The 15,908-nt window shown below is 47.5% G+C and overlaps 1 protein-coding gene across 1 annotated transcript in view; it reads left to right on the top strand.

Annotated features, from left to right (window-relative positions):
* Positions 1-15,113, top strand: part of Ass (argininosuccinate synthase) — a 69,076-nt gene extending 53,963 nt beyond the window's left edge. Inside the window, exons 10-13 of the mRNA XM_065424594.1 lie at positions 1,768-1,825; positions 7,121-7,277; positions 8,435-8,500; positions 14,939-15,113. Of these exons, the coding sequence (XP_065280666.1) occupies positions 1,768-1,825; positions 7,121-7,277; positions 8,435-8,500; positions 14,939-14,978 (321 nt within the window). The 3' untranslated portion in view covers positions 14,979-15,113. The remainder of the gene's footprint in view (positions 1-1,767; positions 1,826-7,120; positions 7,278-8,434; positions 8,501-14,938) is intronic.
* The last annotated feature ends 795 nt before the right edge of the window (positions 15,114-15,908 follow it).

Genomic DNA, 15,908 nt, shown 5'->3' with positions numbered 1-15,908 from the left:
CAATCATCGTACCTTCGCAATCTAAGGGATATTCGGAATATACGGTATCCGAATATGAGGTATCAGAATAAATAGATAATTCAAAATAGTTTCATTTTGGCGGTTCATTCAGAAAAAATGTTCTCGCACCCAAAAAAAAAGAGGTGGGGGCGGAGTATGGGGGTGTGAGGGTAGATGGAGTCGTTTATTTGAAAAATAGGATCAGAGCCGCAAATATTTGCAGCCTGAAGAACAGCTTTCGATTGGTAATATTAAGCTTAGTTAGTTGGATAACTAACCTTTACTTACCAAGAAACGAGACATGTCAGTTTTGTTTACACCTTACTAAGGTGAGTCGTAACATTGCGACACCTCCGGTAAGTCGCAATGTTACGAGCTCAAAGTCCTTAAAGTCCTCAAAGTACTTACTACTCACCATAAATCAAAATGATGTGCAATACAACTTAAGTAAAAACGCTGTTTGAATCATGAAAAATAACGAAAAACAGAAAGTGAAAGCCGACTTGTAAACAAGCTGCACGAATTAAGATAAATATATGTGGTCAGCAGAGGATAAACTGAAGGTTTGAACAGCGAGAGAGAGAGAGAGAGATAAAGAGAGAGAAGGAGGGAGAGAGGGAGAGGAAAGTTTAATGATATCTGGAGAGGTCAGCCTAGCGACAGGCCTGGCATGCTACTCTAAATGAGATCCTGAAGTACGAAAGTGGGGGAATGAGACAAAAACAAAGCACACGCACTACCGCACATACGAACACAAATGCGCTAACATAACAGTTATTTATACAGAGATTCGATGAGGCCCGTATCCCGCAGGAACGCTGTTAGTGCGAGTGACAGGCTATTAGCTGCTTGGCGAAGTATTTTAAGCGTTTTTATTCAAAACAGTAGACGTCCACAAAACTAACTTCTTAGAAACGTATAACGCGTGCGGGCTATAAGCATTGTAGTCACCTAAATTTATGGTTTTCATGCACATTTATGTATTCTTGAAAGCCTTGCTTGTCGTGCTTAATGTGAACTTGCATATGGACAGCAAACTTCTTTGATGCATTCGTGAAGTAGTAAAAAAAAATTGGCTGGTGGAAGGAAGAGGCGGTTCTTTCGCTGGAAGGTACGGGGACATCCGCACTAAGTGAAACACTTATTAGTCTGTTCAAAAGCTTGTAGCTGCTTAAGTTTGTGCTGCGCGCCTTATTATCCACTTTACTGTGGCTGATAGATAGAACGAGAGGTTATCAAGTGAAGAAGGTAGGGATGTTATCTGCAAAAGTGTCTGGCTGGCTACCTTACACAGATGAAGGGCGAAGAGGGAATTGAAAGACGAGCTGTGGGATTCCTTAAAAGGTCGATAGAGCGTGCTATCTTAACTCTACGCAAAATCTACATGCTGCGTTTAGATGCACACGCCGAGGTGGTTTAGTTGCTGTGGCGTCCCGTTACTGAACACAAAGTCGCCGGTTCAATTAAGGGACACGGCGGCCACACTCCGATGGAAGTGGAATGCAAAATCGCTTCAGTACTTAGATTTGAGTGCCCGTTAAAAAGCTCAAATGGTCGAAATTAGCTCGGAGCATTTTTTTCTTTTGTGATTCTTTAGGCGGTACTGACGCGTAGTGATAACGTGAGGTTTCCCAACAGACTCGTTAAGCAATGTTCGAAAACAATGCTTAAATCATTTGCATCACCTCCTTTATTACCAGCGCTTATCAAGGCGCTTATCACCTTTCATTCTTATTGAGCCCAGCTCACAGCCTTCTCTTTTTGCAGGAAGTGCGAAGAATAAAGCAGGGTCTGTCGTTGGAATTCTCCCGTCAGGTGTACGGAGGTAAGCGGCTATCTTTTCTTGTCTTTTTGCGCTGGTAGCAGTGGAGGCTTGATGATAACCCGCTGAACGTTCTCGCCAAACTTTGCTTGGACTTGAGTTACCACTCGTGCTCGTGTACCCACACACAGCGCATCACGAAGTTTAATATCGTGATCTCTGATCTCTGTCAGATCTCTGCTGCTGCTCCTGCTGCTCCTGCTGCTGAAGTAGGCAGCAGCAGCAGCGGCGGCGGCGGCAGCGGCAGCAGCCCGAGCAGCCGCCGCCACCGCCGCCGTTTTGTGACACTACGGCCGTCTGGTCTCACGTCGAGTTGTGCGATGTAACTCACAACGCGTTTAATTTGACCCTGTCGCTCCTTACACATGCGAGAAGGAAGGCTCGTGCTGTTCAGAATGTGGTGCAGTAATTACGAGAACGTTGTGCGTCAACGTGTTCCTTTATATCATCAACAACGGGCGAACAAGAGAATCCTTAGGCTAAGCCAGTACTGAAGCTGGAACTTGAGGGCAGCCATAGAGTTTCTCACTATAACACCTACAGGGTAATCTGGCGCCACCGTCTATGGGAGTTTCTTAAGGGGGCACCGTGCCGTCATGGGAATGATGGTATATGTGTCTGCGAGGATCGTGTTGGCTGGTGTTGTAAGAGGCTTCGTCTAAAACGTGGATATGGCTACGCTAATAACGCGTTCTCAAAGTAAAATCTTCATAAAATGTTTCCATTCACGCATATTACATCTTTACTCACCCACGATGCATGACCAAGTGAACAAAAGCAAGAACAGACGACCAACTGTTTCGAAGCGAGCACGAACCTTGTCGTCTGTCGTCCAACTTTAGCGGCCCGCTGATACTTTTTACGTAACATGTAGTCGTACACACAATATCAAGTTCTCATAGTTAAACAAAACATGTTTTCGCGTAATGATAAAGCCAAAACAGCTTTTCCCGTGCTGTTCTAGTAGAAAATGAATCATTGTGACAGACGGAACGGTACTTGCCAAGCGCGTCTTCAAGGTGTCCTGTCTCTACGAGAACGATGCCAATCCGAATCCACAATATACCGGCATTCCCATGCATACCACAGCGCAGCAGCGCCAGATTTCCCTCTAGGTAATGTAGTGAGAAACTCTATGGGGCCAGCCTAAGGTTTCCCTTGTTAGCCTACTGTTGACCACTTCAGGTCCCCATCTTCCCGCGAACACCTTAAATATACGTATACGTTGAGTAGCACAAGGGCACGATACTAAAATAAATTGACGAGCACTGAAATTTGTTTCAGCGAGGATTGAACAAATAATAAAAACGCTCTGGCTTCAAGCCCGAGCGTTTTTCTTGCGAACGTGTCATAACATTTAACAGTAATTGCACGTGTGGCTTTAATTAGAAATGATTTAAGTGGAAAGTGTTGCAGCGGTGGCGTAGAGGTAGAACACCCGCCTCGCGTGCAAGAGGTCCGTGGTTCGAATCCCGGTGCCGGCAATTTTTCACCGGATAAAAAAAAAATATCCGCGTGTTGATAAAATTGCATAAACAGGCCTGGAGTGTGGCCTGATCCCGGTGACCAGAACCGGTAACGCACTCCCTCACCAGAGCAGGATTGGCCACCCTGGTGCAGTACTTGGCCACAACCTCCAACCAAACCCCAGCCCTCAGTCCCCAGCAGCTGCGAAGCAACTGACCACGGCGGCGGTCAGACCTGCGACGATGCAGAGGCTGCTAAGAATCACTGGCTCCGGACAGGCCGCCATTGGAATATGAACCTGGCAACGTTTAACGCTAGAACGTTATCTAGTGAGGCGAGTCTAGCAGTGCTATTGGAGGAATTAGAGGGCAGTAAATGGGATATAATAGGGCTCAGCGAAGTTAGGAGGCCAAAAGAAGCATATACAGTGCTAAAAAGCGGGCACGTCCTGTGCTACCGGGGTTTAGCAGAGAGAAGGGAACTAGGCGTCGGATTCCTGATTAATAAGAATATAGCTGGTAACATACAGGAATTCTATAGCATTAACGAGAGGGTGGCAGGTCTTGTTGTGAAACTTAATAAGAGGTACAAAATGAAGATTGTACAGGCCTACGCCCCTACATCCAGTCATGATGACCAGGAAGTCGAAAGCTTCTATGAAGACGTGGAATCGGCGATGGGTAGAGTGAAAACTAAGTACACTATACTAATGGGTGACTTTAATGCCAAGGTAGGCAAAAAGCAGGCTGGAGACAAGGCAGTGGGGGAATATGGCATAGGCACTAGGAATATCAGGGGGGAGTTATTGGTAGAGTTTGCGGAACAGAGTAATATGAGGATAATGAATACCTTCTTCCGCAAACGGGATAGCCGAAAGTGGACGTGGAGGGGCGCGAACGGCGAGACTAGAAATGAAATAGACTTCATACTCTGCGCTAACCCTGGCATCATAAAAGATGTGGACGTGCTCGGCAAGGTGCGCTGCAGTGACCACAGGATGGTAAGAACTCGAATTAGCCTAGACCTGAGAAGGGAACGGAAGAAACTGGTACATAAGAAGCCGATCAATGAGTTAGCGGTTAGGGGGAAAATAGAGCAATTCCAGATCAAGCTACAGAACAGGTATTCGGCTTTAACTCAGGAAGAGGACCTTAGTGTTGAAGCAATGAACGACAATCTTGTGGACATCATTAAGGAGTGTGCAATGGAAGTCGGTGGTAACTCCGTTAGGCAGGATACCAGTAAACTATCGCAGGAGACGAAAGATCTGATCAAGAAACGCCAATGTATGAAAGCCTCTAACCCTACAGCTAGAATAGAACTGGCAGAACTTTCGAAGTTAATCAACAAGCGTAAGACAGCTGACATCAGGAAGTACAATATGGATAGAATTGAACATGCTCTCAGGAACGGAGGAAGCCTAAAAGCAGTGAAGAAGAAACTAGGAATTGGCAAGAATCAGATGTATGCGTTAAGAGACAAAGCCGGCAATATCATTACTAATATGGATGAGATAGTACAAGTGGCTGAGGAGTTCTATAGAGATTTGTACAGTACCAGTGCCACCCACGACGATAATGGAAGAGAAAATAGTCTAGAGGAATTCGAAATCCCACAGGTAACGCCGGAAGAAGTAAAGAAAGCCTTGGGAGATATGCAAAGGGGGAAGGCAGCTGGGGAGGATCAGGTAACAGCAGATTTGTTGAAGGATGGTGGGCAGATTGTTCTACAGAAACTGGCCACCCTGTATACGCAATGCCTCATGACTTCGAGCGTACCGGAATCTTGGAAAAACGCTAACATAATCCTAATCCATAAGAAAGGGGACGCCAAAGACTTGAAAAATTATAGACCGATAAGCTTGCTGTCTGTTGCCTACAAAGTATTTACTAAGGTAATCGCAAATAGAATCAGGAACACCTTAGACTTCTGTCAACCAAAGGACCAGGCAGGATTCCGTAAAGGCTACTCAACAATAGATCATATTCACACTATCAATCAGGTGATAGAGAAATGTGCGGAATATAACCAACCATTATATATAGCTTTCATTGATTACGAGAAAGCATTTGATTCTGTCGAAACCTCAGCAGTCATGGAGGCATTACGGAATCAGGGTGTAGACGAGCCATATGTAAAAATACTGAAAAATATCTGTAGCGGCTCCACAGCCACCATAGTCCTCCATAAAGAAAGCAACAAAATCCAAATAAAGAAAGGCGTCAGGCAGGGAGATACGATCTCTCCAATGCTATTCACAGCGTGTTTACAGGAGGTATTCAGAGACCTGGATTGGGAAGAAATGGGGATAAAAGTTAATGGAGAATACCTTAGTAACTTGCGATTCGCTGATGATATTGCCTTGCTTAGTAACTCAGGGGACCAACTGCAATGCATGCTCACTGACCTGAAGAGGCAAAGCAGAAGAGTTGGTCTAAAAATTAATCTGCAGAAAACTAAAGTAATGTTTAACAGTCTCGGAAGAGAACAGCAGTTTACAATAGGCAGCGAGGCACTGGAAGTCGTAAGGGAATACATCTACTTAGGGCAGGTAGTGACTGCGGATCCGGATCATGAGACAGAAATAATCAGAAGAATAAGAATGGGCTGGGGTGCGTTTGGCAGGCATTCTCAGATCATGAACAGCAGGTTACCATTATCCCTCAAGAGAAAAGTGTATAATAGCTGTGTCTTACCAGTACTCACCTACGGGGCAGAAACCTGGAGGCTTACGAAAAGGGTTCTACTCAAATTGAGGACGACGCAACGAGCTATGGAAAGAAGAATGATAGGTGTAACGTTAAGGGATAAGAAAAGAGCAGATTGGGTCAGGGAACAAACGCGAGTTAATGACATCTTAGTTGAAATCAAGAAAAAGAAATGGGCATGGGCAGGACATGTAATGAGGAGGGAAGATAACCGATGGTCATTAAGGGTTACGGACTGGATTCCAAGGGAAGGGAAGCGTAGCAGGGGACGTCAGAAAGTTAGGTGGGCGGATGAGATTAAGAAGTTTGCAGGGACGGCATGGCCACAATTAGTACGTGACCGGGGTTGTTGGAGAAATATGGGAGAGGCCTTTGCCCTGCAGTGGGCGTAACCAGGCTGATGATGATGATGATGATGATGATTTAAGTGGAAAGTACATTCGGGGTAAGGAAACGGGAGTAGTATGAGAGGAGGGTCAAGGCTAGTTTCTTTACGCGACTGAGTTGACAGCTTACTACAATAAGGAGCCTTGTGAGCAGAAGCCCGCGCCGGTAGTTCTCTTATATCGTTTGCATTGTTTTGGATAATAGAAAGATAGTACAGAGGAGGAAAGTGGTGGCAGTGAACCAGAATAAATGTACAGTTAGAAACCTTGTATCGAGGGAAGGGTATAAAGTATGATGAGAAAGAAAAGGTAGACGTAAGAAATGACTGTAAGCGCACGCTCGGTGAGGCGCCTGACGATGTTTGCCCTTTGACCCGCAGTCCCGATGCTTGGAGAAAAAACGTTAAAGGTATAATTGAAGGCACGCAGGTGAACGCCGACTGGAATCAAGATCCAGGAATTCAGTTTTTTGTGAAGGGATAGTTGTCAGCTAGGTGTGACAAGCGCGGAGGAGAGCGCTGTTCTTTGCGCATTGAAGCTTTACAGGTGCGTCTTAGTTAGCTTAGTATAAGTATGAACGCTCGGAGGCTAAGCAAGAACAGCGGTCAGCATGTCCGCTGAACATAGGCCTGCGCTGCGTACCGGACTTACGTCACACACTCGTTCTGTCTAGTTTAGAGTCTGGTTTCTGATGCCACCTCTGCAGCGTTGGCATGCCCTCCCTGTGTACAATGCAGGATTGTGGTACAGCCCCGAAGCAGAATTTACTAGGCGCTGCATAGAGTCGTCGCAGAGCTGCGTGACCGGCGCGGTGCGCCTGGACCTCTACAAGGGCCAGATATACATCAAGGGCCGCCGGGCGCCCAACTCACTCTACAACCAGGAGCTGGTTAGGTGAGCCCATCTCAGACATGTTACATGGCTGCAGCACATCGCCTTGTACATCTTGAAAGCGAATCGGGACGACAATTATCTTCGTTCAAGCTATAGTGAAGTGTCGTTGGCGAACGTGGCCTGATCGTCTGTTTACTCGTGAACTTGACTAGGTGAAGGACGCATTAGCCAGAGTTGCTCGTGTCATGTAGCATATACGTATAGCGTGGCTGCTGCAAGCGTTGTATCAGGCCACTCGCTTAACCACTACTGCATTGCTGGACAATTGGGTGTCTTGGCTTGTGATCGCAAACATGCGTGCTTTGTAGAATCGTAGCACACATGTAATGGGCAGTTAATATCACTTTAAATCTGTATAATACAGATTGGGCTCCCTCGTAATGACATTCTTATTCGAATAAGACTTTCGAGCTGTAAGTGCATTGGTTCTGAAGATGACACCAGTTTCGAGGTATGCGGTGTAAAAATTTTGGTAGAAATGCGTTGTTGTTCCTCTTGTGTTTTAATTGAAAGAAAACGCAGTTTTTTATGCCTTGAAGCTGAAAAATAACTGAATGCTAATATATTTCGTCACACACTTTGGGAAAGAATATCTCAAAACTCGATTCGTCCTCAAAAGATTTTCTAAGCGGAGATCCCATGTGAGCTCAACTGCTACATTTCGTAAATTGCAATATGTGCCGCAAAGCAATTATTTAAAAACTTCATTAGATAAATTTTATTGATTTGTCAATTCTGCATTGCGATTTCTCGTGAAGGTTATGTCCAGCCCTTCGAGTAACCCAACTCAAGGATTAGGATTGTGCTGTGGGCCACAGTCAATTAAAAAAATATATATAACAGCCTTACTAAAAAGACGCCCGGTATATACATGCCTGTTTCGCAGCTCTCGAACATTTACTTTCATGCAAAGACGAAGGAAATCTGCGCTTTTAAGATCTTGGATTCACAAAGTCGTTTTTGTGCAAGAACCCTACCAGAGAATGGGCTGCGGCTAGTACTGAGAGCGCAGGCGCCGCAGGATCAGAAATGGTTTTTGAGTACAATAAGCTTTGTGAATACGACTAAGCAATATTAATGCAGCGTCTCTACGTGCAGCTTGACGCGTGTGTCGAACGGTCCTGATGTTTTGTACGACGCGTTTGTATTTACCACAGCATGGACGTCCAGGGAGATTATACGCCTTCCGACGCTGGCGGATTCATCAAAATCCAAGCGCTGAGGTGAGCCACGGTTGAAATCTGTCCAGACTTTGTTTGCGCGTTCCTTGTCCGCGCAAGCTCTCGCCTACGTTATAACTGCGCCTCGGTAAGGCCAAATCTAAACGCACCAAGCCAACGCCCCCTAGATAGCAAGCCTGTGCACTCTGCTTTATGACGTCATGCTAGTTGACCGAAATTTTCATTGCCAAGCCCGCCGTGACGAAAGCGGTGACGTCAAAGCCACCATGGCTTACTCGGGAGCGTGACCATTAGATTCTATGGCAGTCGCGCAAGGTAGCATGAGGTCATGGAACGAAGTGCACCGGCTTTACGCTAGAAAGGAGGCGTTGACCAATAATACACGAAGTGCACGTAGACAAGAATCAAGAACAAGATATCGATAGTTGAAGGGGTACTATACAACAACATTTCAACACGGTAAGAAAACATTTGTGATCTGACAATGCTACCATGAATATAAGGTGCGAGTGAATTATTATTAGCAGGGAGCCCACAATCTCGCATATTAGAGATCGCTTTATCTGTCTTTCGGCTTTCGAGGTCCCTTCTATTATGCACCGTCTATGACGTCATAGGCCCGTGGAACTGCCCAGAGACGCCAGCCGTTGGGAGTATGTTCATGACCATGAGTTACTCCCCAGCGAAGCCTGGCGCACGTATGCACACCCGTTCCGTCTACTGTCCAAAAAGGGAAGTAATGATTGTTAGCGCGTCCCATCACTCCTGTAGCCGCTCTTTCGTCGCTCTCCGGCACTTTTGTCAGACGATTACCTTGAAAGGTTACCATTATTGCAACGTAGACAGAAGAAAAAGTAATGGCATCTTCTGCGGGTCCTCTCGGAGTGCTCTGAAAGCTTTCGCTAGTAGCGTTGTCTTCAATTGGTAGAAAGAGAGCATGCTCCTTCCGTTCGGCTGGTTCTTTTCGATCGCTCTGCTCCCGCCCCAAGCGCTTTCCTGTGCTCTCATCCCTGTCTTAGGAGCAGTCGTCGAGATTGAGAGTGTTTCCCGTCACGCGTGTTCACAACACAGCATCGCGGTGTCGCCACTGTTGGCCATGGTCCACCGTAATCAGGCCACTGCATGCTCGCGTCTCACAACAAACAATCGTCGCATCCGCCGTTTTTCATGGCAGCGTCTGGAGCTTTGGTTCAGCTTCGACGCGAAGTCAGACTTTTGCTGTATTCCCGTGGTTTCGCCTCAGCCAGTTCCTCCTCTGAGGGCGAGTCCTGCCTGAGAGCGTCCCTGCCCGATTCTGAGCCGGAGGATGTAGGCGACTAGTCGAAGATACCATAAGAAAGGATCAGTAGGCAGGGAATTGCTGCTGGCACCGCCACAACCTAAAGGTAACATGTTAAGAAGGAATCGGACAAGTAGACATTCCGCTCTTTATATCTTCGTTATTATTAGGCCCTGCTGAAAAAAGATTGCGGGAATAAAGTGATTGAAAGGCATTGTACTTATTCCAGTGTTCTCAATTTTGAAGGGTTGAAAGACATGTTTATGGCGGGCTATAGGAGGCATCCACTGAGGTCATCGAGGCCACCACATCATTGTATAGCGAGCACGATGAAAATATGCATTTTATCTCTATTCTTATCTCTCCAGCAGAACAGTAGAAGCTCTGAATAGGACAGCAAAATGGCGTACGTGACGTCACGTTAATATTCCCTATAGGGGGTCCATCAAGATGAAGTGTGATAGGGTACTCGGGAAAAATATACAAAAAAACTAGGCCTGAACTTTCCACCACTAACTCTAAGTATGCGATCAAAAAAATTCACGGGCGATTACGATAATACGAAATCTGAGCGCAGCCTGTACGTGTTTTCATTTCGCGATATATTTGCTGGCACGGAGAATCTGTCTCGTGCGGCACGTTCCAAACGGAGCGAAGTCTGCCGCGACTGCCTCGCTAATCGGGAGATCGTGATAAGCAGCGCGTGGCTGACACGTGGGCGTGATTCACAGCAGCCGCCGCAGACAGACCTCCGTTCATGTAGCGCTTTGGTGAACGTACAACGCGTAGAGGGCCTCGATGCGCGCGCCCCCGCGAACAGAGCGGAGGCGGGCGAGCACATCGAGGCACCCGAACGACGCGCGCTACTCTTGTGCCATCTCGTAGCCATCGTCGCTATTGGCGGCGAGGAGTTACGGAGTCGCCCTCTATAGGAAGCGCCTCGCTGGCGTAGTATGAGGGATCACGTGGCGCGCTCCTCATAGGTTTTGCTGTCAGCGCTCACTGAAAACACCACGCGTGAGCTCTCCCGGACATTTCTGTGAGTACTTTCGAAACGAGAGAAGTTTCTTACTGTCCAAATAATAATCTTGGGCAAACTGAAAACACACAATCGTTTACAGCCGCTATCTCTTTACTGAATACGTACAGTGAACGCCACTGCGCGCGGTCGCCGCGATGGAGCCTCCCGAACCGGCTTCTTGCGTGAAAGGTAGGTAAACGCTGAGAGCAAACTATGTGAAATATGTTCTTATAGTGTTCGTATAACTAAATGGAGCGTAATAGAATGAAGCCTCAATGCAGCGATCGCGCAGATTCGCAGCGACCGACTGCGCGTCTGCATGCTTGTCCGCGCACTGTTTCGCTTTCTGCGCGCGCGCGTTTTCGCACCGTGCCATGAGCTTAAGGCCGCAGAATATGAGCATTTGACAGTATACAAGCAACCATTGTTGCGTGGGCGCTATCAGAGCTGTTCAAAAATAATTTCATTGCAGAGACTTCGACGCCTACGGGACTGTGATGTGCCGTCGCGACGATTCAATCTTTTTTTCTTCTAAATTCTTTGACCTTTCAATACTATTTCTCTAGTTGCGTCTCACTGTATGTTTATCGGCGTTCTCAGCGTGCAATTTCCCGCTGCTCCTTTTTTTGTAATCCAGTGCATTAATTCATAACACAAACATGACCATATGCCATGCTTTCTTTAAATGTGCTTCTTACCGCTGCCTTTCCACTCCACTGAACTTGCCAGTATCTATAGTATCGACAAGTTCATAGACTAAACTGTCATGACATTAGTCGGGCAGCGGACTCGGGCGAGCGTCTCAGTGCGCGTTTCCAGAACATCGCAGGCCCGGCGCCGTAGCAGAAATCTTCCTTGCGTCTGTGCTTGCTGGATACCCGAGTTGTAGCCGATGACTGTTTGCCGGTTTTATGTTTCGCGAGCCAAGCTTCACACAGCTTCTTGTCCTGCGGCTACGTGCGAATAAGGCTGACACCGGCCTCCGTTACGTGCGTCCGGCTCTGCGGCACCGAGCAGTAGCCTACCATGTCGCGCGCCTTCAAAGGCAGCCACTACCTATTGTAGTGCTTTCAAGCGTTGTAGAGGAGACACTCGAAGCGTGAAAATTTCGCCACTAAATGAAAACCGCAGCGTACGAGGGAATTTAAGCTCGTTTTCAGCTCGCTTCGGCGCGCCCGAAGCAGACGACGCGGCCGCTATGCCCACGTGATCCCTCCTAGCACGTCACGCCGACGGTGGCGCCAGCTTTTCCAGTGGTGGAGCTCGAGGCCAATAGTCCGTCTTGCGCGGCACTACGCTTTTCTTCTCAAACGTTCGCCTTATCCTCCTCCTCCGCTTTGCGTCTCATGTACCACTTAAAGTTTAGTACCACCGCCCCTTCTCCTATGCTTTCCAGGCCTCGCGCTATCTTCGCTCTCGCTGTCTGTCATCGTCCGCTGCGCTCCGCGTTCGCTCTAGTCATTCGCCGTGCTAGTTCGCTCGGTTACGAGGTACGACGCCGACGCTTGCCACATTAACGAGCGCATAAGCGCTGCGCTCTAAAAAAAAAAGAAAAACACGAATAACTGTTGGTTGAATCGAGCCTAGTTCTTTGAGTACTCCGAGGGTGATAGAGTACTTGGGAAAATATAAACTATGAATGAAAAAACATACAAAAGATAGGCCAGAACTTACCACCACCGTCTAAGTACTCGATAAAAAAAATTAACCTACGATTGCGATAGTCCCTAATGCGAAATTTGAGCGCAGCGGTATACGTGTTTTTATTTCGCGATATATTTGCTACCGTGGACAATCTGTCTCGTGCGGGACGTTCCAAACTGAGTGAAATGCGGCGGCGCGTCTGCCTCACTAATCGGAAGGTCGCGAGAGGCAGCGCGTGGGTGACGCGTGGGCGCGATTCATGGCAGCCACGGCAGACAGACGTCCGCTCATGCAGTGCTTTGTCTCTATACAGGCTACTCTGCCGCTATATCGTAGTCATCGTCTCCACCACAGCCCGTCTTGCGCGGCACTACGCTTTTCTTCTCGCGCTTTCATTCCACCAACGACGAGTGGCCCTTCGCCGCGGCGAAATCGTGCCACCAATGACAACGGTGACAGCAACCAAGGGGACGTCACATCAAGCATTACTCGTAGCCGCTCGCCATCACCCCTTGCAGGAGCAGGGATACCCGTTACACACGCTGGTGCCATGGACTGACCTCAGCAGCAGACGCCGCGGACGAGCGTAGCCCTGCACACCTCGTGGCACCCTGGCCTCGCCTCGGAAGCGCAGATTAGATCGCCCACACGGCTGCGGATGCCGCGCGGCCGCCGGCAACTCAGCGCATGCGCAAGCCGTCTCCCCTCCGCTCCTCCTCCTCCTGCGCTTTCCTCCATCTACCGCTGCGCTCCGCGTTCGCTTTCGTTCTTCGCGGCGCTCGTTCGTTCGGTTACGCCGGCGCCGCCGATGCTCGCCGACGGATCGGGGTATTAAGAGCTGCGCTCTAAAAAGAACGAGCAACCGATGGTTGGGTCGAACCTCTGTCTACCAGAACAGCAACCCACTGCTCTAAACATTAGGCCATGACTTTTGTTTTTATTTATTGCCTTGCATGTCACAGAGCTCACGAGCTCGAAAGAAGAGGACAGCGAGATCACATTGCGTTGAACCGTCAAACTTTTTTTACACATACCGAAATAGTGATGACATGGTAGGCCACGATTGCACGCATACTTCTCCCGCGCCAAATTCGCTCATTGAAACTTCTGGCGCGGACGTCATGTGCCACTTACTCACATTCTTCGCTCGTGACATCTAGGGCTTTCATGCCCTGCGTTAGGCTATACTGCCTTCGGGATCGGCACATATTTTTTGTAAGATGCATCAAAAGTGTGAAGTTCGCCTATAATGATATCGCCTTAAAAACTGTACGCGCGGTGAGTGTCGCGATCGCTGGCAATCGACCAAAAGTGCGTGCGTGAAGACATTTCAAAACAGTTTTTGTTACTTGTCAAGCGCAATGCACAAGGCTTTTGACGTCGATATGTGATTTCGGTAAGGACGTGGATGCACCATTACACCGCCAAGTCGGAAGAGCCGTCAAAGCATTGGTCAGCGCTTGGTGATAATGCCTCGAAAAAAGTGAAGATTGTTTTGGTTGGCTGGGAAGGTGATGGACATTTTCAATTTTTTAATTCTCAAGGATACTTTTCGCTGACTATTTGCAATAGTTATACAATAAATGAAAAATATTATGGATGGCTGTTCAGCCGCTTGAATGATGAGCTGCGAAGAAAACGGGCAGCCCGCAAGAATGTCTTCTTTCATCGGGACAACACACCGGCTCACACCTGGGCTGAAGCAATGGATAGATGGCAGATAAGTTAGAATTCCTGTCCCGTTTTCCCTATTCTCCTGTTTTGTCTCACTGTGATTTTTTTTCAACGCTTAAGGTCAGACTACGGGCAAGCGACTTTCTTTCGGATGAGGAAGTCATTGTCGCTGTGAAAGATTATATTCAAGGCCTCGAGGCGAATTACTTTTCAGACGTAATAAAAAAAAAAGGGAACACTGCTGGGCCAAATGTGTCGAGCTCCAAGAGGACTATGTTACGAAATAAAGAGGAAATTTTGTGGAAGAAGGCGATTTCATTCTTTTTTGCCTTACTTATTGAGCAACCGTCGTAGCGAACGAACGGGAGTTAGCTAAAAGTGCTTGTAATCAATTTAAGTGAAGCAAATGGGAAGGAAGCAACACGAAAATTCATTTACAGGTAACCATACTCGTGCGACAAGTACCACTGTTCACATTCGCCTAAGGAATATACATCGCAGCTTGCTTTTGTCGCGCCTTCAGAATCTCTCAAGTCAAAGGAGGCGATCAACTTGTGCTTAACGCAAATCACCGATAAACTAAACAAATGCGTGAAAAAGAAGGGAGCTCTCCAGATGTGAGCAGAACGTTATCCAGGGACATAGAGAAGCTTCTAAGGATTACCACCGAATTGGGATAACTTGAGCAAGTAGAAGAACAACGTGTTCTTGTATTGGTTACGTCACTATGCTTGGGGTGAGAAAATGACCTCTTGTCTCGTTATTTAGACTGAAAGAAATCTGATCATGCATGCTGCTGAATTATTGCTACTTGTTGCGTTAACTGTTTCTCATTTTTATGCCCACTTGTTTCTTTTTGCAGACTACGAGAATGGCATCGTGTCAAGAATGCACTAAAGTAGAGATCGACAGGCGTCGATAATATGCTCGTCCACAAACGACGACTTTGAGTTCTAATCACGCTATAATGGCGGACTGTACTACGAAATGGGTTGGATATTTGTTAGCTGCAAAAAATAAAAAGGGAAAAAATAGAACGAACGTATTTTAGAATGACTATTTAGGATGGATATAACTGGAGCTATATCTGCGTCCACTGCACCACCTCCCTCAAACCCCATCCCCTTTCCCTTTCTTCCCAAATACTAAATACCAAGAGAGGATGTCGTTGAGGGCAAGTTCTAAGTATGGTGGGACAGGAAATATCTACCTACCGACCTCCCGTAAAGTGCTTTGAATGAGGCAAGGAGTGCTTCTGCAAAAAAGTTGGGGAAGGGTGAAACAGGGTCGGAGATGAGCATGGGCGTACGAAGACGGGGAGAAAGTGGCAGTGGGAACATTACAGGCACGGGTGAATACCTGTGTTTGCTGACGCAAGCCCTGTCGTCACCAGCTGGATCTAGAGAGGAGCATGCGCACAACGGCGAAGGAGGGGAGGCAATGAAAACATTCCAGGATTATGTGAGCACCGTATTCGTTGGCACAAGTGCTAACGTCACATGTCGGCTATAGAGGAGCATGTGCATGAAGAAAGGCAAAGCAAGCGAAGCAATGGAAACATTCCGGGATTCCTTGAGCACTAGGATTGGCTGGCGTGGGCACCGACGTCACAAACTACGTAGTGAGATACACACCCACAAAGGCAAAGGGAGAGTGACAATGAACATTCCAAGAGCGGACGAGCACCCGAAGAGGCTGGCGCAAACACTGATGTCTGCAGCCGGGTAGAAAGGATCATGCGCAGGAAGGACGTAGAAGAGGTAATAGAAAGATTCGATGCGCTGATGAGTGAACGGATTGTTTTGTGCAAGGGCTGGCCACCAGTAGCCCAA

Source organism: Dermacentor albipictus, chromosome 1 (assembly GCF_038994185.2).
Source record: "Dermacentor albipictus isolate Rhodes 1998 colony chromosome 1, USDA_Dalb.pri_finalv2, whole genome shotgun sequence".
Lineage (NCBI taxonomy): Eukaryota > Metazoa > Arthropoda > Arachnida > Ixodida > Ixodidae > Dermacentor > Dermacentor albipictus.
This window is presented reverse-complemented; position numbering and strand designations above follow the sequence as displayed.